At 35.1% G+C, this 21953-nt stretch overlaps 2 protein-coding genes across 2 annotated transcripts; one reads left to right on the top strand and one right to left on the bottom strand.

Moving 5' to 3' along the window:
* Positions 1-9618: 9618 nt before the first annotated feature.
* NTS (neurotensin) lies at positions 9619-21655 on the bottom strand. Its single transcript, XM_081059974.1, has 4 exons — positions 21462-21655; positions 19140-19201; positions 12433-12657; positions 9619-9961 (listed from the first exon to the last, which is right to left on the bottom strand). Exons 1-4 carry the CDS (start codon positions 21532-21534, stop codon positions 9812-9814), a joined length of 510 nt encoding a protein of 169 aa, XP_080916100.1. The 5' UTR covers positions 21535-21655; the 3' UTR covers positions 9619-9811.
* On the top strand, positions 14040-14827 carry LOC308502344 (uncharacterized protein). Its single transcript, XM_081059973.1, has one exon. The coding sequence runs from the start codon at positions 14055-14057 to the stop codon at positions 14739-14741; it is 687 nt and encodes a 228-aa protein (XP_080916099.1). The 5' UTR covers positions 14040-14054; the 3' UTR covers positions 14742-14827.
* Positions 21656-21953: the final 298 nt, after the last annotated feature.

Genomic DNA, 21953 nt, shown 5'->3' with positions numbered 1-21953 from the left:
AGGTCCTCTAGCCATTTTTTAATTGGATTGTTTGTTTTTTTGTTGTTAAGTTGTATGAGTTCCTTATATATTTTGGATATTAGCCCCTCACTGGGGACGTTGTTTGCAAATATCGTCTCCCACTCTGTCAGTTGCCTTTCTTTTTTGATGGTTTCTTTTGCTGTGCAGAACCTTTTTAGTTTGATATAGTCCCATTCATTTATTTTAGCTTTTACTTCCCTTGCCTTTGAGGTCAAATTTACAAAATCCTTTTTGAAACCAAGGTCCATTAGTTTAGTACTTATGTTTTATTTTATGTAGTTTATTGTTTGAGGCCTTATGTTTAGGTCTTTGATCCATTTGGAGTTAGTTTTTGTACACGGTGACAGATAGCAGTCCAGTTTCATTCTTTGGCACATGGCTTTCCAATTCTCCCAGCACCATGTACTGAAGGGGCTGTATTTTCTCCATTGCATGTTTTTGGCTCCTTTATTGAAAATTATCTGATATGTAGGATATAAAACAGACAGCAACAAAGGAACAAGACAAACAAATAAAGAAACAAAAACTCATAGACATGGACAATAGTTTAGTGGATACCAGAGGGCAAGGGGGGAGGGGAGTGGTAGATGAGGGTCAACTGGATCAAACACATGGTGATGGAAGGAGAACTGACTCTGGTTGGGGAACACACAATGTGATATATAGATGATGTATTACAGAATTGTACACTTGAAACCTGCGTAACTTTACTAACCATCAACACCCCAATAAATTTTAATTAAACAAAACCAAAACCAAAAACATTTCATTGTGGCCATTAATGATTATAGTTTTCACAGAAAACATAGAAACTTATTTGGAAGAAAGCAGCAAAATAAATATTTATGCATAATGTAGCAAACATACTTAAAAAGATAATGCAGAAAGTATTCAAACAACTCTTCATTCAATTACTGATATTTTATGATAAAAAGATTAGAGTGTATTGAAATGTTTAATTTGAGAATTTGTGTAATTAGCAAGTCAATATGAAATTGGAAAACATATTCAGGAATATTATGTTCATTTTTTCCATCCACCAAATGTTGTGTTCCTACTGAAACACACAGGGATATAATAAGGTCACAGGCTTTGGAATCAAACACATTGGAGTTTGAATCCTAATTCTATTATTCACTTCTAATAGGGCAAGTCATTTAATCTCCCCTGAGACTTAGTTTTCTTATCTGTAAATTGGATTAATAATATCTATCTTTAAATAATGTTGTATATTTATTTTTATATAATGCTGTACCCTTTATTTAATATTGTAAATATAGATTTACAGTAGGAGAACATACAAATAAAATCCCAGAAACATAAGTGGACTTCTAATTTTGTAAATTGTATTGTAAATATTGTTATTGCTTCTAAAACACATACTTCATGCAATATAACAATTATCAATATAATTTGCATTAAAATTTACACTTGATTTGTAACATTCAGGCTCCAAAAGAGGCATAAGGGCTCAATTAAATTGTTTCAGCTATGTTGAGGTAAAATTGACAAAACTGAAAAATAATTTAAGTGTACAACATGTTGATTTGATATGCATATATACTCTATAAAAGGATTGCCCCCACTGAGCTAATTAATGTGTTCATCACTTCATAAATTTACCTTTCTTTTTCTGTTTATTTTTTAGCCAATTTCAGTTACATAATACTGTTATCAATTATAGTTACTATATTATACATTAGATTCTCAAACTGTATTCATTCTATAACTGAAAGTTTCTACCGATTTACCAACCTCTCCCAATTTGCCCCATCCTCTGGCAACCACTATTTTACTCTCTGTGTCTGAGTTCAACTTTTGCTTTTAGATTCCAAATGTAAGTGATGCTATTGTTGGGGCCAAAGGCAGATCACCCCAAAATATCCCACAGGAGTGCAAATACCTCTTCTAGGTAATGGTTTTGTTTTCTTTGAATACCGGGGGCGCCAAAAAAAATGTATACAAGTGGACACTTTGGTCACCGTTGCTCAAGCAGCAGTTTGCTCTAATCAGAAGAGTCTGGACGCTGATGGTAACCATTTTGAGCACCTCTTGTAATTGCAGAGGTCAAACATGACTTGTATTCATCTTTTGTTATTGATATATATTGAGTATTACAATTTTCATATTGTTTTCCTTTCTTAAACTATGTATACATTTTTTTGGCACCCTCTGTATATACCAAGTAGTGGAATTGCTAGACCATATGATAGTTCTGTTTTTCATTTCTTGAGGAACCCCCATAGTGTTTTATTGTGTCCTGCACAACAAGAGCTGTGGGGAACAAGAAGGGTGGTGCAGGGTTAAGAAAGACAGTAGCCAAGAATAAAGTGTAAGCGGAGCCAAGGGACTCAAGCCTCCAGGAATGAGCCCGGAATGAAGCCAATGCATAGCTTTTATTAGTTAACGATGAGGAAGTAAATCTTGTTAATCTCAAGGTCTGTGAGTTACTACCTGTTGGCTGTCTTCCCAAAAGTCCCCATTGCATTCCAGCACCGTACTGTGCCTTCACACCCTCGCACAACCCTAGGGAATGGAGTCATTGTTCTGAAACCATCCATTGAAGGGGAGTGACTGATATCATTCCACCAGTCTCAGTTTGCTGAGGCATCCCCTCAAGGAAGCTTTACCAACATCTTTCTGTCGGCCTCAGTTTGCTGAGGCACTCCGTTGTGATACCCTGGGAAAAACAAACGGTTCAGCAGCTGTAAGACAACAGTGTTTTCCATAGTTTTGTACTAGTTTACATTCCCACCAACAGTGGACAGGGGTCTCCTTTTCTCCACATCCTCACCAATATTTATCCCTTGGCTTTTTTATAATAGCCATCCTAATAGGTGCGGTATGATATTGTGGTTTTGATCTGCATTACCCTAGTGGTTAGTGATGTTGAATACCTATTCATGTACCTGTTGGCCATTGGCATACCTTCCTTGGACAAATGTTTATTCAGGGCCAAACCCATTTTGCGATAGGGTTATCTAGTTTTTTACTGTTGAGCTGTAAGTCTTCCTTATATATTTTCGTTATTAACCCCTTATCCGGTAAATGATTTGCAAATATTTTTTTCCTATTCCATTGGTTGCCTTTTCATTTTGTTGATTGTTTCTTTTGTTTTGCAGAAGCATTTTAGTTAAATATAGTACAATTGTGTGATTTTGCTTTAGTTCTTTGTGTCATATCCAAAAAATTATAGCCAAGACCAATGTCAAGGAGTTTTCCCTGTCTGTTTTCTTTGAGCAAATTTATGGTTTCAGGTCTTAATTTTAGGTTTTGAATTCATCTTCAGTTAATTTTTGTGAGAGGTGTAAAATAGGAGTCCAGTTTCATTTTTTGCATGTGAATATGCAGTTTTCCCAGCACCATTTATTGACAAGACTCCTTTTCCCTTACCAGATGTGTGTACAAGATCCTTCCAGGGAGCTCCTGACAAGTTAGTTTTATTATTGTAGTAAGCCAGAAGGAGAAGCTGGGGAAATGTCCAGCAGCTTCCCTGGTCTCTGGGAAGGATGTAGCTGGCCCTAGATGTGTGCTAAAATTACATTTTGTACCCTCAGGAAACGGTTTATACAGTGTGCAGTCAGATCCCTTTCAGAGAAAGACAGGGAGATGGGTGTTTTTGCCTGTTCCTTCTTCTCTGAGCACTGGGGTGATAGCCATGGCCCTGCTCACACCTTTTAGAAAATGCTTGTTTGCTAAGGTCCTTTGTGGCTCAGGAATGCAAACCCAGTTGGCTATCGGAGACAGAGATCCAGGAGCCTGTCCCCACATGGCAACAGCAAAAGGTGAGGCACCAGACATATCCCCAAGCTCTTTGCAGGAGGATGTTGGCAACTTGGTTTTATTTTTGGAGCAGGCCAGAGGGTGAAGGCGGAGGAAGTGTCCCTGCAGTCTCCCTGGTCTCTGGGAAGGGTCCGAGCAGAGCCTAGCCCTGTGCTAAAATTAGAACTCAGAGCTCAAGCAGCAGTTGTACAGTATGCAGATAGACTAGATCCCTTTCAGGGCAAGAATGGGAGATGCGCATTTTGGCCACACTCTCTATACTGAGCCCTGGGATTACAGCCAAGGAAAGTGCTCTCATCCTGGTAAGGAAAGGACTGCTTCTCTGTTTACTATAGTCTCATGGGTCTCATGGACACAAGTCATGTTGGCTTCCAGGGTCAGGTGTTTTGGGGGCCCTATCCTTTAGATGGGAGTCTTAAAAGTATGGGCACCAGATATTCAGTCCAAATTATTTGTTCCTCAGGGTGACTGGGACTTGGGCATTCCCCCCCAATGGTATGACATTGTTCCAGGGCTGGGTTTTATAGCAAGAGTGTGTCTCAGCCTTTCGTACCTGTTTCACTGTGAATGTTTTCTCATTCACTTGATGTGCGAGAGTTGCTCAGCTACTGTCTGGATTTCCTTTGGAAGGCATTGCTCCATGTGTACTTGCATAATGCAGGGTGTCTATGGGAGGAGGAGATCAGGAGTCTTCTATAGCATAGCACCATCTTGGTCAACTCCAGAGCAAGGCTGGATTTAAATCCAAGTCTCCCCAAGCTCAAATTATCCCAGTAGTGGGATTTGAGATGTGAGGATCTCAAAAAGTATGACTACTAAACAAGGTTCTTGACTTGAAATCTCAAAATAACCTTAGAATATTTCTTCCTTCTTTCCTCCTATATTCAAGGACCAGTTTATGCTAGTTCTTTTTATGTGTCACAAATCATTCCTTCCCATGTCCACTAGTACCATTTTCACTTAGGCATTTTTGTTTGTTTTCTTCTCACAAGCGATCTAAGAGACAGAAAAAAAGAAAGAGAGAGAGAGAGAAAGAGAGAGAGAGAGAGAGAGAGAGAGAGAGAGAGACAGAGAGACAGAGAGACAGAGAGACAGAGAGACAGAGAAAGAAAGAAAGGAAAGAAAGAAAGAAAAGAAAGAAAAGAAAAAAAGGATAATTTTCTCAAGCTGACACTGTTAATGAAGATGAGCTTCACCATCTCAGATTCTGTGTCGCTTCACATAAAGAAAAAACAGGTACGTCTTCTAGATATCTGAGCTCATACCAAACGTTGTGAAATGTAATCTCTGAGTAGGGGCTTAAAAATCTGTAAAAAGTATATCTAGTACCTCTTATTATAAGAGAAAGAGTCCTTCTGATGCTAGTCATTCATAAAATAAATCCTTACTGACACCTTCCATGCCTTGTGCTCAACCTTGAGAATACAATGATTAATAAGAAAGACAAAATCTCTGTCCTCACAGAGCTTACACATTCTAGGATGGGGTGGTAGATTACAAACAATTAAATAAATAAATGTCTATACAATTTCAAGTTACTCTGTGTGCTATATCCTTACCTACCAGCCAAAGACCACCAGGACCACACTCAAAGTCGCGCTTACTGGTACTGGAGATCTCATTCTGGGGGAAGTCATGGGGCCTCTCAATAGTAGGACACAAGTAGAGACCTTGTACAGAATTTGGGTGTGTGTTAGATGATTTGGAGAATATGAGGCCTGACAATTAAGTTCGTGAACTTGTTGCAACGATGTTGCTAACCTTTTATTTATATCAGAGGGATTATTCATTATGAATTTGTACCAACTGGACAAATAGTTAACCAAGTTTATTATTTGTAAGTGCTGAAAAGCCTGCATGAAAAAATTAGATGACCTGAACGTTTTGCCAACAATTCATGGCTCTTTCATCACGACAATGCACCAGATCACACAGCACAGTCTGTGAGGGAGAGTTTTTAGCCAGTAAACAAATAACTGTATTGGAACACCCTCCCTAGTCACCAACTCTGGCCCCCAATGACTTCCCACAAAGATAAAGGAAATATTGAAAGGAAGACATTTTGATGACACTCAGGACATCAAGGGTAATACGACAACAGCTCTGATGGCCATTCCAGAAAGAGTTCCAAAATTGCTTTGAAGGTTGAACTAGACGCTGGCATCAGAGCATAGTTTCCCAAGGGGAGTACTTAGAAGGTGACAATAGTGATATTCAGCAATGAGGTATGTAGCACTTTTTCTAGGATGAGTTTGTGAACTTAATTGTCCAACCTCATATTCCAGGAAGTGTGGTTTTAAGTGATTTAAGACAATGAGAGCAATTCTAGGATTGGGTATTACAGTAGTTTTTATCCAGGAGGTGGAAATGGAACAGAGTTAAAGCAGTAGTTAGTAAAGAAGTAGCAGTCACTCAAATTATATGGAAAAGGGGCATGTTTGATCATTTTTGTGGTTTGCAGTGCTTTTGTTTCTGTTTTTGCTCAGACATGATTACAGAGTGGTCTTGTTTATAGGAGAACACCATGCACTAGCTGTTGGAGCCAGGCCAGCTCCCAGGTGATGGCTGTCAATGGCTGCTTTTCTTTTTCAAATCTGAAGAAAAATAAAGCAAATTAAATAGAGATATTGACTCAGGTATAAATGTTATTTAAGATAGGGTGTTAAGAAAAATCCTTATTGTACGTATGTATTTGCAGAGATCTGAATGATGTGGAGAAATAAACCATAGAAAGGCCTAGAGAAGATGGTAACAATTAAAATAATGGTTGAGATGTTGTACCAATGACTCTGAAAAGTACAGTGTGTTAAATAAGTTAGAAATGCCTTTGTCTTTCAAGTGACCGTCTGGTTGGTCCAGGAGAGTGAGGCAGCTTTGCTCAAGGCCTTAAGCTCTATTTATCAGTACCATCTTCAAGAGAATGACATCCATTTGCGTGGTTAAGATAAATTGGAATTTAAGACAAACAAATGAGGAAAAAGTAAAAATTTGGGGAATTAGATTTCTCTTTGTTTTAAAACAGCTACACATTGTACACATTTTTTCCTACTCCATGTCCTATTATCTCCAACTTTGTCATTCCTAGTGACAAGAAAGGCTGGAAACATGGCCTCTAGCTGGATGTCCTATATACTCAGGAAAAATAATTTTCTGCCAGAAGAACATTCCAGAAAAGAGGTTACAGCAACTGTAAAGGCTATGGAGCAGAAACAAGCCACATATGTTAAAGGAATTGCAAGAAGGCCAATGTGACTGGAGGAGAATAAGTAAAATTAAATTGAGAAATAGGCAAATGCCAGATGGTTAAAGGTCTTCTAAGATAGAATTTGGATTTTATTCAAAGTGCAATAGAAAGACATGGTTAGATGTTGAGAAGAGGTGCGTGGCATAATCTAATTAATATTTTTAAAAACTGTATTCTGCTAGGTGAATGTACATGGATAAAAATTATAACAGGGAGAGCAGCTGGGAAGAAATTGCCATAGTCCCAGGGAGAGAACTTGTAGTTTACGGCAGTAGTGGTGGGTGTGGCAGAAGTAGATGGTTTTGAGAGGTATTTTGAATGCAAAGCCAACAAAAGTTCTTAATTGATGAAATGGTGGGTGTGTGTTAGAGGAGTTAAGAATGACTACTAGATTTTCATCTTGACCATTTGCTGAGATGGGGCAGTGAAGGGGTAAGCCTCAGAAGAGTAAAGACACTTTCTCTATTGAAATGGAAGAGTGAGGGGTAAATGCAGGGTGAGTGTTACATTTGGTGGTAGGGAAAAGATATAATTTTCTTATTTCTTTAATTTTTAGTGAAGTAATTAGAAAGTCATCTGATGAAAATGAGAAGAATGGCAAGTGTTGCATTTCAAAGAAGAGAAGGTATAAAACAACCTACATTGAAAATTAGAGGGAAAAAATGATTCGGCAAATGTAGTAAGAGTCCTGGGAAGCACAAAGAATCCACTTGGGATGTGTGATGAGTTTTAAGTGGGACTCTTCAACAAGGTTGTTTGCTTTTTTCCAGCTATGTTTAGCTTCTCGGGTGAGGTCAGAATCAGGGGGAGATTTCAATTTAACAGTGTTTTTTCATAGGCTCATATAAGATAGGACAGTGAGTTCATCGTCACAAGTGAGTGATTTTAATTTTGGGTCATAGAATCTAGGCTGAGTAAATATCAAAGTGAGGGTGTGAGTAGAAGGTAAAGAGTGAAAACAGATGGGGGGAGGGCAAAGGGATGAGATAGGTGAGATAATAAATGTTGGAGTAGGCTTGCTAGATTATGTTAACTGGAAAGAAAAGATTGTTTAAAGAGTAGAGTGCTTAAAATTGAGATTTTGAAGAGGTTTAATTCATTGGTAGTGAAAAGTTCCATGGTATGACCATGGACGTGATGAGATGAAATGGATAAAATGTTTATTATTGGAAGTAAACATGTCAGAAACCGAGAAGGAACATTATTGAATGGATCTTGTACATGTATGTGGAATTCTTCAAGGATAATGAAGGAAGGAAGCAATTAGGAGATCAGCAGTTGCTCAAAACACAGAGGGTTAGTGTGAAATTGCATCATTCTCTGTAGTTTTTGAAAGAAAAAGGAAAAATGGTATGAACTTGGCCAGAAGAACTATTGAATTTATGCTATTAATATGTTCCATGCATCATTTTAAACATTTTACATATATTGGACCATTTAATCCTCCTCCAAACCCCATTATCTTCCACATTTTGTGGCTGAGGTAACAGAGGTTATATAAGTTGACTAAGGTTGCTAGTGAATAACGGAGCTAAATCCAGACATTTTGACCCCAGAGTACACACTCATAATCAATCACTCTGATATAGTTTCCTTCTTAGGATCACTGTTTTGGGCACTTTTTTAATGTTGAAACTAATATGATGGTGAAAGATGGTGGGGTGGTGGTCATGAGAAGGCATGGTTTTATCAGGAAAACTCAGAGATCAATGGGCTTCTCTTAAATCCTATGGAGTGGGGTTTAGCCTAGGGAGAGGGTAATCTCATCAAAAGAACATGGAGTTCTAAAGGCTTCTTAATTCCAGAATAATTCATACCCGGATATTTTATTTCATAGATGACTACGGACTGAGAGGCACCTCTGTGACTAGAGTTCTTCTTAGATCCCTGTAAAAATGAGAGTCTAGGATGCCACTACCAATGGAATATACAGGCTATGGGACCCACCGCAAGTATGGCTGGTCTTAAACCGAATATATGAGGAGTTATTTTAAGTATTCCCTTTGCCTCAAAAGTTTCCTTCCAGTTGGGAAATATATTAGTCACATATATTCCTCAGTGAAGTTAAACATAAAGCTATCATTTACTGAATCAATAAAGGGTAACTCTTCTAATAGATGTAAATCTGTGGAGAAGCCTGTGGTTCTGATGGCTTATTATCTTTTTATTAACCATTAAGTTCATTTAACAGAAAAAGAAATTCAGTTGAAAATCATTCATTAAGATAGGCATAATTATTGATAGTTCATTAATCATTCTTTTAAGATGATCCTATTCACTCTTACCTCCGCATAGCTGAGAGATTCAGGAGTGAGTTTAGAAAAGAGCATGTGTTTCTCTCAATTAAAAAAGAAAAGAAATCAGTCAAATAATAAAAGAAGTACTATTATTTTGTCTGGGGTTGATGATATGTAGGCTAGACTTTGCCATAGGACTCTGTTAAAATCTCTTATAATTTGGTTTAAAATGTCAAACATTTTGACTGTTTAAATAACCCATTAAGTGTTTTACAAAATTACAAAACATTTTATGTGTGACTGAACATCTCCTCCAATTATACACAACACATCATGCTCAAGATCTAAATTTATTTGAAAACATTTAGTCCAATTTACATTAATGCAGAAAAATCACATCCAATAAATCACAATTGTAAAGGAGACAAAATAATTGTATTCTGACACATTTCCACACAAATGTAATTTGATGTTTAATTAAAGAACGATAAGTCACAATCACATGTAAATAAAATATTTATCCATCTCAGTAGTAGTAAGAACCTCTTTTGAGTATGTAGGGCCTTCTGGGTTTATTCTCATATAGCTGGCGTTTCAGAATGTAAGGAATTTTTCTCTTTATTACGTCTTCCTTTTCATTTTTGTCATTTCCATCAAGAATATCTTCCTGAACCAACTGCAAAATAGACAAAATATGAATGAAACTTACATGCATGAAGTCTTCCATTTCAGAGTATTTTTCTACATTTTATCTCATTTGCTATTCTGACAGTAAAACCTTTGTGAATGAGATACATGAGGTCCAAAGCAATGAAGTGCTTTGTCCAAGGACAGAGATGACTATCAAATGGCTGAGAAAGAATGACAACGTGATTTTTCTGATTCTCTGTTCAGTGTTCTTCCTCGTTCATCAGGCTGGCCTTTTTAAACATTTTCTTTATATGTCAAGATTATACACTAATACCTCCAACTAAAGGGAAACACTTAATAAAACTTTGAGTATTTCAACTTATGTTAGACCAAAGTGTTGTAAAAATATATCATAAATCAAAACGAATAGCTCTGATTCTAGTAAAACAAGATTGGCGTCAAAGGTCAACAAGATTTTAAATTCAATTAAATTATTTACTGACTTGACTTGAAAGCCATCCCAAGATCAATTTCTCAGTCATAGAAAGGATACCTTGCTAACTTAGTTATAGAAATTAACGTTTGTGAAAACTAGGTATAAATGGTATGGGTCTCTAGACTGTGGTGCTTAGTAATTGAAAGCAAGTTCAGATTCAGTAACTCAAGAGTGTCACTCTCCAGGTAGAATCTTGCCTAATATCTCGTGGAGTATACCCCATTCTAAAATTAGTTTCAAACACTTTTTCTGATAATACTGTTATTCAAAACGTTCAGCTCGCATAAAATATTTAAGAATTCCTTTTAGAGTTTTGCACATACTTTATGTAAAATTTAAAAAAATAAATACTTAAGATAAGAATTAGATTCATTATTTTTTATTGTCTTTTAAATGTTGGGGTGACTATAACTAATACTGACAGAAGACTAAGTTTTTAATCTTAATGCATATGCATTGAATCGTAACACAAAGTAGTACTTTATTTCAACCCACAGCTATTCAATTTGAGAGAAGGAAAAATAGCTACTGTCAGACAATCTAATTTCTTAATCTTTTGTTTCTCCTTGCATAGTCAGTCTGTAATTACTTGTACTGTGCTCTGAATGATATTATCATTTTATTTTAAATCACTCAGTAACATTTAAAATAGCGAAAATTCTAATCTTATGTGATTTGTCCATATAACACTTCATTGAGTGTTGTTGTTTTTTTTTTTTCCTGGATAAATAGAACGTAATTAACATTTCCTAATGTAAAAGTCAGTATTTTTTGAGTGTTAATTACTTAATATTTTAAAGACTAATAATTTAGCTGGAACTGGAATTTAGGGATGAATAGTACAACAAGTAAAAATTAAAACTAAGTTTTTGGTTTTTCACCTAGCAAACATCTTTTGTTTGTAAGTTAAAATAAACACTAGAAGTTCTGTTTTGCATTTTCTCTTCCCCACAGAGTATCTGTGACAGTTACAGAGATAACTTTAGCAGGAGTAGGCTTCCTCAGGTCCCCAGTGTTGGTGTCAGCCCAGAATATAAATCATTAAGCACATTTCTCTTAGAGGTTAATCTGAAAGAAATGTTTCCCTTATTTGGCAAATCTTTTTTAATTTTTTTTTTTTTTTTTTTTTTTTTTTTACTTTAAAGTCTCTTTCACTCTTCCAAACAAACATTCCCAAACCAAAGGTGGCAAGTCACCAGTGTCCTATTTAATACAACAGATTCATCCAGTCCTTCACTGTAGTTCTGTATAATGGGATTTGGCTGTCTTGGCTATGGTGGCCCTGGTTTAGCTGCTAAGGATTCCTGAAATCTACACATTCAATTAAAATTGAAACCAAATATATCGATATTTTAGATGTATTTGAATATATGTATATATATATGATATATGACGTATGACATTATGTATTATATATGATGCATTATATATGCATATAATATAATTTATAACAATTTAAATATAATATATTATTTTAATGTAATATATTATATAACATATTTTAATATATAATATATATTAAATTATATGGATTAATATATGCATTTGAATATAGTAGGCAGAAAGATAAGGATGTAAATTTATATTTATATATCCCTATCTTTCTGTCTAGTATATTCAAATACAAATGGAATCTTTAGTGTTGTGTGTTTGTTTATAGATGAAACACATGACTTAGTCTTTCTAAGAAAACATTTTGAGTTCCCTATTTTGCTTAGGCACTGTACCATCACCACCACAAAAACTTGCCTCAGCATGCCATCCGTTTCAGTACAATAAAAGCATGTGGATCAAATCTTCCTTAAGACATATTTCCGTTTTAAGGTTAAAGAAAAAAATATTTTGCTAATCTCCAAATATTTGAAAGATGCTCTGAAGATCTGAAAGAATGTTAACCTCAACACACAATTTATTCTTCTTTAATATTTATAAGTCTTTCTGTTATGATAATGATCAGGATAAAAAAAAATGGTACAAATGAGAGCTAACCATAACTATATTATATTTTGTTTTTGTTTTACCTCCCAGTGTTGAAAGGCCCTGCTGCGACAGATACTCCGGATCTGGTATATTGTCAACATTGCTTCCAAGCTAAAGCCATCTAAGGCAGCAGGAAATTTCCTTCTTGTCATAAGCTCTTCGTCACGAAACTCTCCTGCTTCCTCATCTTGGCTGTTCAGGTTATTCACAAGACTGCAAACATTCAGCAGTGTCATTTTCCAAGAGGGAACACTTGCCTTACTGGTCTGAAATACATATATTTAAAAAAATGCATTTACAACTGATATGAATAAGAAATAAATCTATGTTGTGATAAGCCATTACATTTTCGAGCCTAATTATTACCCTAGACTAATAAATATACTGTCTTTAATTTAGTAACTTCATATCACAAATTTGAATAGTGCCAATACCTCATATTATCTATTTTAAAAAATGCAATAAAGTTATATGCACACATGCACACCTACATGAACAAAGGCAGAAGGAAAATATAAATGACAATAAATGACAATATAAATATATGTGTATACATCACTGATGAAAATATTAAAAATACCATTCTCTTTTTATTGCACTTCGGCGTAGTGTCTAATGGAGCAAGGACTAAGGTGATACTAATAGATTTGGACAATTGCAATAGTAAGAGACCACTAATCTATTTCAGACATTAAGAGATGTCATAAGCAGTGTCACAGTTCACCCATTTATTTACAAATTATAATGTTTCCTAGAATTACCATTCTTTCCTAATAAGATCTTGTCCGAAACCATTATTACCGTAATCTGCAACTTTCCTATGTGCCAACAATAATCAATGGGAAAACATAAGGACTTAGGATACACTAAATGTGAAATAATTAGTAAAAATTAACAAAAATGTCAAAGGGCATCAATGAAAGAAAGCATAAATTTTTCCTAGAGGCCATAAAAAAATTTTTGGAGGATCACATAGGCATGATGGGAAGACTAAATAACAATAGTATCAAGTGTTAATTCTCTCAGAATTACTCTCCAAATGTAATGCAATTGCAAATCAAAGTTCTAATTTGCAAAATATGGGGAGATTGAAAGTTGGAGGAGGGGACTTGGCAAAATAATTATAAGTTAATTTGGAAGTATGAATGTGTGAGAATAACCAAAGAGATAGAAAAATAGAAAGGTAACGAGCAGGAACTTACTCTACTTGATATTAAAATGTATTTTAATGCTTCACTAATCAAAGGAATGAATTAATAGAACAAGAATAAACATAAATCTCAACAGAAGAGAGTATAATGTTCAAAAATAGATCCAAGTAGGCAGTGATTGTTGGTCACCGTTTGGGAGGAAGGAGAATTCCTGAGGAGAAGGAGGGCCTGGAGGGAGACGTGCAAGTGCCGAAGCTGAACGGACGGAGCCTGCCTCCTGACCCGCCAGCTGCTGAGCCTCTCTCTCTCTGGACTCACTGTGATTCAGGCTCTGTGCCCCTGCCTCAATTGAGAAGCCAAGCAAGAAAATTGAGTTAACGTGATTAAATCTAACACATTGTTTGGCTTTGAAACAGAAGCCAAGGTATCCTGCCAAGAAGCCCCTTGGAGACTTTGAGCTGATCAGTCAATTCCGTGGCTAGTCAGGTTTGCGTGGAGGGGGACATCTCAACATGGATAAACTCGGCAATGAAAGTGAAGCAATACCTGAGAACCAAGTAAAGATGGAAAACCAAGAACAGCCACAGGATGCGGGAAAGCCAGAAATGGCTTGTACTCTGGAAGACAAGGAGAAGTTAGAAAAGGAGGAAAAGATAGAAAACAAGGGAAAGGCAGAAGATGAGGGAATACTTAATGATAAGGATAAGCCAGAGGAGGGAAAACCAAAAGAAGAGGGAGAGCCAGAGAGCGAGGGAAAACCAGAGGGCCAGGGGAAGCTGGAGAGCCAGGGAAAACCAAAAGAAGAAGGAAATCCAGAGAATGAGGGAGAACCAGAGAATGAGGGAAAGCCAAAAGAGGAAGAACAACCAGCCAGTGAACCAAGGGCTGCAGTAAAGCTCCCAGCTGGGGATGATATACCCAAGAAAGCTAAAAGAAAAACCAACAAGGGGCTGGCTCAGTGCCTCAAGGAATACAAGGAGGCCATACATGATATGCATTTGAGCAATGAGGAGATGATAAGAGAATTTGATGAGATGGCTAGGGTAGAAGATGAGGTGAAGAAAACCAGACAGAAATTGGGGGGGTTTATGTGGATGCAAAAAAGCTTACAGGATCCCTTCCACCCAAGGGGCCCAAGGGAGCTCAGGGGTGGCTGCAGGGCCCCACAAAGGGGCTTTGAAGACATTCCTTTTGTGTAGTGTCCCCCAGGCATTTGCCAGGCCCTGAGCTGTAACCTTAGGCTAATGTTTTGCTTTAGGGTCACTTTCATTATCCAGCTGTAGCCCTCTTTTTCAGCAGCAGATTTTCATTTATTGCATGGAAAAATGTCTACGGTGCATTGTAAAACTAAAAAATAAAAGATTGCAAAACCATAAAAAAAAAAAATAGATCCAAGTACATATGAGTGTGTAACATATAGCAAAGTTTGCATTTGAAATCCTTGGAACTTAAATCAGGATTTAGATCTAGTTATAACTTTTCCTAACATATTATATTCTAATAATATTCAGATGGATTAATATGAATAAAAATAAAATAGTGTGTAAATATGTAGAATTTATTTTATCAACCCCAAAAGATATCATTTAGCAAAAACCCAAACTAGAATCCATAAACAAAAAGATAATTCTAAATACATAAATATGTAAATTATCCCTCTGGGACAATAACAGCCTGAACTAAAATAAAAAACAATCTATACTGTAAAAGCTGCCACTATATGTTAATATCCTTAACACTGACCGGAACACTTCAAAAAGAAGATGGTCAATACTCAAAGTAAAAAAAAAAAACTAAACTAAACTAAACATTTTAAAAATTGGATAAGTAATATGAACAGACAAGTCACAAAATCTCTTATCAAAGAAGAAATATATAAAAGAAACGTGAAATGATGTTCAGCTTGGCTACCATTAGATCTGAAGACTTTAAAAAGTACAAGTACACTCAGTGGTGTACTTATGGGAACATGTGGACACAAACACTTCCTTTCCTAAATGTTTGTTGGTCTGGGTGCAGATTGGCATAATTTCTTGAAGGGTGTTTTGGCAATATGTATTAAAATTTTAAATATACATATCCTTTGATTATGGTATTATCCTAAAGACAGGCAAATCTGTAAGTACAAAGATGTTCACTATAATGTTTTCAACAGTTTGGAAATCATTTCAACTACTTCCATTGCATGTGATTATCTAGCCATTGTTTGAATTGTTCTGCTATGAAAACTGAGAGGAAATATTGTGTGACAGCAATATCTAATGTCCCTCCAACGAATGGAGTACTATAATATTTCATTGGGAAAGCTCTTTAGAGATCATCTAACTGAGTAGTTTTCTAAGGTGTATTTCATAGAACACTAGTTCTGCACTCACTATTTTTTTGAGAAAAGCAGTTCCATTGTCAAGTAAATTGGAAAACTTTATTTAAAGAAAATTTAAAGGCTTTTTACTTGCACGTGTTCATTGTAACTTTTCAGTGGTGCCAATACAGTTCCAATGTTTCCCAAACTAATTTGAGCACAGAAGGCTTTATTCATAAAGTATCTGTCAGGCCTAGTGTTATCTGATTATTTTTGGATGAGAAAACTGAGTTAACGTTGTTCCCTTCTGCCAATTAAAATAGGCACTACATCACTCAACTGTTTAATGTCACATTAACTTACCCCTGTCATATCTAGGAAGCACAGCAGAGAAAGCATTCTTGATCAAAAGATGTCTGAGTAGACATGTATTTGAAAACATTTTGTTTAAGGTTTAAACTATTTCAATCAGGAAAATAACCAAGACTCTCTCCTCAACTAAATCTGAGTCAGACTCCTCTGAGCCCTCTTCTTGATTAGGCCTGAACCTTGGATTCTGTCCTTGTTCTATTTAGTCATGTTTTAGCAAAAATCCTGCTAGAATTAGTGACAATGCCTCACCCTTGGTATCTGATCACTTAGAAATATCTGATACTGGACCAATTTTCCACCCTCAATATCAGAATCCTGTTGAGTTGTCTTGGAAAAACCCTCCTAGCCTTAATGTTTCCTCTTAGTAATTTTCCATCCACTGACCCCTCCCCACCCTGGCTCCTTAGCTGTAAATCCACATTTGTCTTCGTTGTATTCAGAGTTGAGTCCAATCTCTGCAAAATCCGCAGTGCAGTAGTCTTCCTTACTATCTTTAACAAGTGTTATGAATTTTTTCTTTAACAATAAACATTCTTATTAAATTATTGTATACAAATGTTTATAATAGACCTAAGCCTGTAGATAAGAAAGTTAGAATATTGTCTCCTCTTGTTTTTAAGATGAAGAAAACAAGAATATCTGTGGTTCCTACTTATCATTATTTGATTTAACTTTCTAATACTGAATAAGGTCCCAGTCAAATTTTGATTGCTTTAATTAATCAATATGACTAATAATCACTACTTGTAATATGCTGAACTCAAATGAGTTCAGCACATGGTAAATTCAAGCATTTCACTAAATTGAAAATAAAGTCATCTGGGGTGGAGCTGTACAGGTTTTATAGTTGAATACAAAAGATGAGAGTTAGTAACGAATCCTAGATTTCCACTGCTAATCTATAAATATTTATTAAATTCCTACTGTATACGAGTCATTGATTTTGATCATAGAAAATTAAAATATTCCAGCAGTTTTTCAGAGCCTTAACCAACCAGAGTGTGTTAGGTTCTCTTTCTTAATAAACTATACCAAACTCAAGCAAACATAATTCTACTTGTATAGTAAGGATAGTTGCACCAAAAACAAGCTCGTCCAATTAGGGATGAGAAACCTAGGTGTCAAGACCTGAGTTGGTGCTTTGCTTCAGAAATTAGCAGGAGCGTTGAGCACTGCTTTCTTACCTTAACAACTGTTGAGTCTTCAGCCTTGGTCTCCCAGTGTTATAATAGTGATTTCACCAGGTGACTGCCTCGCTTCAAGATTTGTTTTTTTCTTTGAGAAACATCTTTTGGTTGAAAACCTTGTTCCCTAACTCTACATTTAGGTAACATTGTTTGACTCACTCTGGACAAATCAATATAGTGTGATAGCATGGTAACAGGTATATCCTAATTGAGATTTTTTTCTTCCCCTAGTACAGGTTGGGATTTAGGAATCTTGCTTTCAAGACCTCTAAGTGAGGAATAATAGAGTCCAGTATACAAAGTTTCATTTGATTCAATAAAAACAATGAGCAGGTACAGATAACACTACTGTTGTAGGAATAATTTAAATCCAGGCTTGGATTTAATGTAAACGTCTTGGAGATCATTAATCCAACACCAGCATTTGTCCATCGATGGATAAATGGATGGGGAGGAGCTGGTATATACATACAATGGAATATATAATGGGTTCTTGTCATCTGAGTTGGCAAGGATGGACCTGGAAGGTATTGTGCTGAATGGAGTATGTCAGACAGAGAAACACAGATGCAATGTGATTTCGCTTATATGTGGAATCTAAAGAACAAAATAAACAAACAAAACAGAAACAAACTCATAGATACAGAGAACATTTTGATAGATGGGAGGAGAGTTGGGGGACAGGGTAAAAAGGGGGAAAGGGTTAAGAAGTACAAATTGGTTATTACAAAATAGTCATCGGAATATAAAGTAAAGCATAGGAAATATAGTAAATAATATGGTAATAATTATGTATAGTGCCAGGTGGGTACTAGACTAGTCTGGGGATCAATTTTTAAATTATATAAATGTCTAATTACTATGTCGTACACCTGAAATTAACATAAAGTAATATTGAATGTCAACTGTAATTGAAAAATTTTAAAAGCGGGGGAAAAAGGTGAGGGGTAATAAGAGGTCCAAATTTCCAGGTATAAAGCAAATAAGTTATGGGGATGTGATGTACAGAATAGAGAATATAATCAATGATACTGTGACAGCATAATTCAATATCAGATTGTTGCTGGACTTATCACAGAGATCCCTTCTTTAGATAGATAGATGTTGAATAACTATGGTGTACACCTGAAACTAATATTGTATGTTAGCTATATTTTTAATAAAAATCTTTAAAAAATAATAAAGAAACGGAGGCAAGCACTTGCTTAAAAGCAAATAATTCTTAAGTCACAGTTGTTGGATTAGATCTCAAAGCTTCTGTTTGCCAGTCTACTGCTATTTACACTCTACCACATTTATTTCATGTATTGTCATGAACTTTCATTTTCCATTTAGGAACTCCATTTTACTCTCCCCAATGTAATAAAAAAAAGGCAAAAATGTCACTTAGTGTTCATTTATGTATTTAACATGAGGGCAATATACCTTTCATCATACACAATTTGATAAGAATGGAAATGGGATTCTTTTAAACACATGTACATGTCCACATAAATAATATGTGACTATTTAATTAAAGTTACAATATACTGATTGATAGTCACTATAATTTCTTTCCCTGTCACATCAACACCCTTAGCTCCTTTGAACTCAAGGAAAAGTTTCTCAAGAAAGGAAATGCCTCCCAATGAACTTTTCAGTCATGATGGGAAGTTATTACTATAGGAAAAGGACACCATGTTTATAATGAGAGTTCATGTGTTTTTCAATCCTGGTTAAAGAAAAGAAAAAGTTACCTTTGATGTGTGCATATTGGTCAATAAATCTCCTTCTAACGCTTTCATTTCCTCTTCTGAATCTGAGTAAAATCAGAACCATATGTTTACTATATAATCACATATCATATAATTATATTGTAACCTGGAGATTTTAGATTAATCTCAAAAATAAATTTAGTCTTAGAGGCTTATTGTCTTTCCTCTATTCAACTTAAAATAGTATTCAGAAAAGATATATATAGTTTTACTTCAGGCTAATAGGTAGCTAAATAAGAAGCACTTCTAAGAAAATAAGCACATGATTATATGCCAAAATATTTAGAGTTGTTTAATCTTTAAATCTCAGAATTTAAAAAAGAAAGAAAGATTAGATCATATAATTGAAGTCATCAAATATGCTGGTAAATTTTCAACAATAGTTTACATATATAGAATATATGCATAATGATATTTAAAAACACAACATAGTGAAAAGGTGAGTACTACAGACTTTTTAAGAAAACAACAAAATCAAAGAAAATTGCTTAGTGATAATTTTAGAATAAGACATTTAGATTTATTTAAGTTGAGCTGCTATTTTACAAAACAGACTTTGAAGAATTTGTTTTCTACTTTAACCAAGAATTTAGAAGTATGTGTATTTAGTGATTTTATCACAGTCCATTAAGGAAATCATTTAAGCAAAAGTGGAGATGTCTATCAATACATGTATAATAGTGTTGAAAATGGATTTCTGATTTGTTTTAGAATATCCTTTCCAGTTTCCTCTAATGGATATTCTATAGAGAAGAAAAATTAAAAAAATACTATAAGGTGGTAAAAATAAAGTTATAGAACATTGTAATAAGCTGATTTAATTCAAACTCACTGATCTATATGTCATAAAAAAAGCAGAAGTTAAAATGACTCACTTGTCCTTGTACAACACACTCTTAATAAAAGGAAGTGTCACACTTGGAGAAACCATTTGTCAAATTCTATCTAGGAACCACGTTACACCAGAGATCTTTTTCTCCTATTTTTAGGGGTCTAATCTTTTCTTCAAAAGGAATAAAAAAATTCCTTTAGCCGTTTATAAAAAAATGTATACCAAAATCCTCAGAAATGTTGGCTTATCACAGCAAGAAGTTTCAAGATTTAATAAAATATTTAATCTATAACCCAGTTTTTCTCACATGTTTTAAGTATACTTCTAACCTCATGTAACTATTAGATAAACCCATAACTGTAGAAAATTTGGTATTTATTTCATAAAAATATTTGCAGAGTTAGAAGTTCAAGGTATTTTTTTAAAGATCAAAAGAAATTTAAAATTTTGCTAAATAGCATATCTTCTGATAGATTTAATTTCATAATTTAAATAAATTACAGCAGGAGTTTGAATTAAACATTTCAATGTCATATTTATAAAATAAAAAAAGTATAAAACAGGTTAAATGATTTTTCCTGCATTTATTCCCTATGTTTTCTTTTTAATTTTCATGTGAACATTTAATTATTTTTAAACATCAATTGAAGTATATTACAGTCATTGTATTTCATGTTACTCTTCTAAATTTAAACCTTATTTTCAACATGAAAAACTGAAAAATATTTAGCAATAAATGGTTTCTCCTTAATTATCACATGGAAAACAGTCTACAGATAATTTTCATTAATATCAAAATGCCAATTTTCCAAATGCATTTTGTATCAACTTAAATGACATGCAACCAAATAAAGTAATTAAATTAATGAGATGTGTATTTGTTACATAGAAAGATTATATAAAATATATTCTCAAGAAAGATGGGATATTTTCATATTTTTACAGAAATAATTTTCTATGAATAATGCTTTATTCATTTATTCATTAATCATCAATTTTTGCATTGCTATCTTAACACACAGTTAAGAAAAATAATTTGGAGGAGAAAAAAGCCACTTTGAATGAAATGGGTTTTAATTATGGGTTTGTATTTTGACAGACATCACCTCTGGACTCCTGCTTAGATACATAGTGACCCACCTAGTTGAAGTTTCATGTTTTTTGTTTGTTTGTTTATTTTCCCCCTCTAGTAGTTACATTCTATAGCAGGGCGTAAAGTGTTTCATTGAAATCCCTTTGGTTGCCTTGCAGATTTAAAAACAGAAAACAAATCTCTCAGTTTTTGTAATCTTAAAGATAGAAAAAGAAATATTCAGCGTCTATCACTAAAATGCAAATCTAGAATAAGGAAGAAACGCTTCTCCCTGGATACATTAATGTAAGTAGCAACACACTGCAAAAAAAAAAAAAAAAAAAAAAAAAGGAAAAATAAACCACTTGAGGGAGTTGTGAAAAGCAGCTGCTGCGCTTACCTGAGCACAGACTCCAGGAGCTGAAAGCCAGGAGCATCATGCATACCAGCTGGAGTTTCATTCCTGCCATCATCTCCTTGAGATTTCTAGTGAGCCAAGTCCATAAACGGCAGAGACTCGCTGAACAGGGGGGCTGTCTCTAGTGCTTCCTCCTGCCTTCAGCTGACTTTGACTGAACTACAAGAGACGCTCCGGCCATCCCCTATATATATGTGTATATATATGCAGGAGGATGATGTCATGGTAGTACAGGGATTACCTTTTCAGGATGTACCCTCCCTTCATCCTCATCCCTCTCCTCCTCTCCCCACTTCCTCCTCCCCTTTTCCTTTGCCCCCTCTCTTCTCTCCCACTTCTGAACCTGGACTGAAAGTAACATCTTCCCTAATTGCCACTGCTACTGCACATTTCTGACTCACAGAAAGAGTCATTCAAAAGCAATTCCATAGAGAGCATACTGGAAAAGAACTTGCAGTACCATTCTCTCTGTTT

Source organism: Rhinolophus hipposideros, assembly GCF_964194185.1.
Source record: "Rhinolophus hipposideros genome assembly, chromosome: 9".
Taxonomy (NCBI): Eukaryota; Metazoa; Chordata; class Mammalia; order Chiroptera; family Rhinolophidae; genus Rhinolophus; species Rhinolophus hipposideros.
Note: the sequence above shows the minus strand (reverse complement) of the source record. Positions and strands in the feature narration are given on the sequence as shown.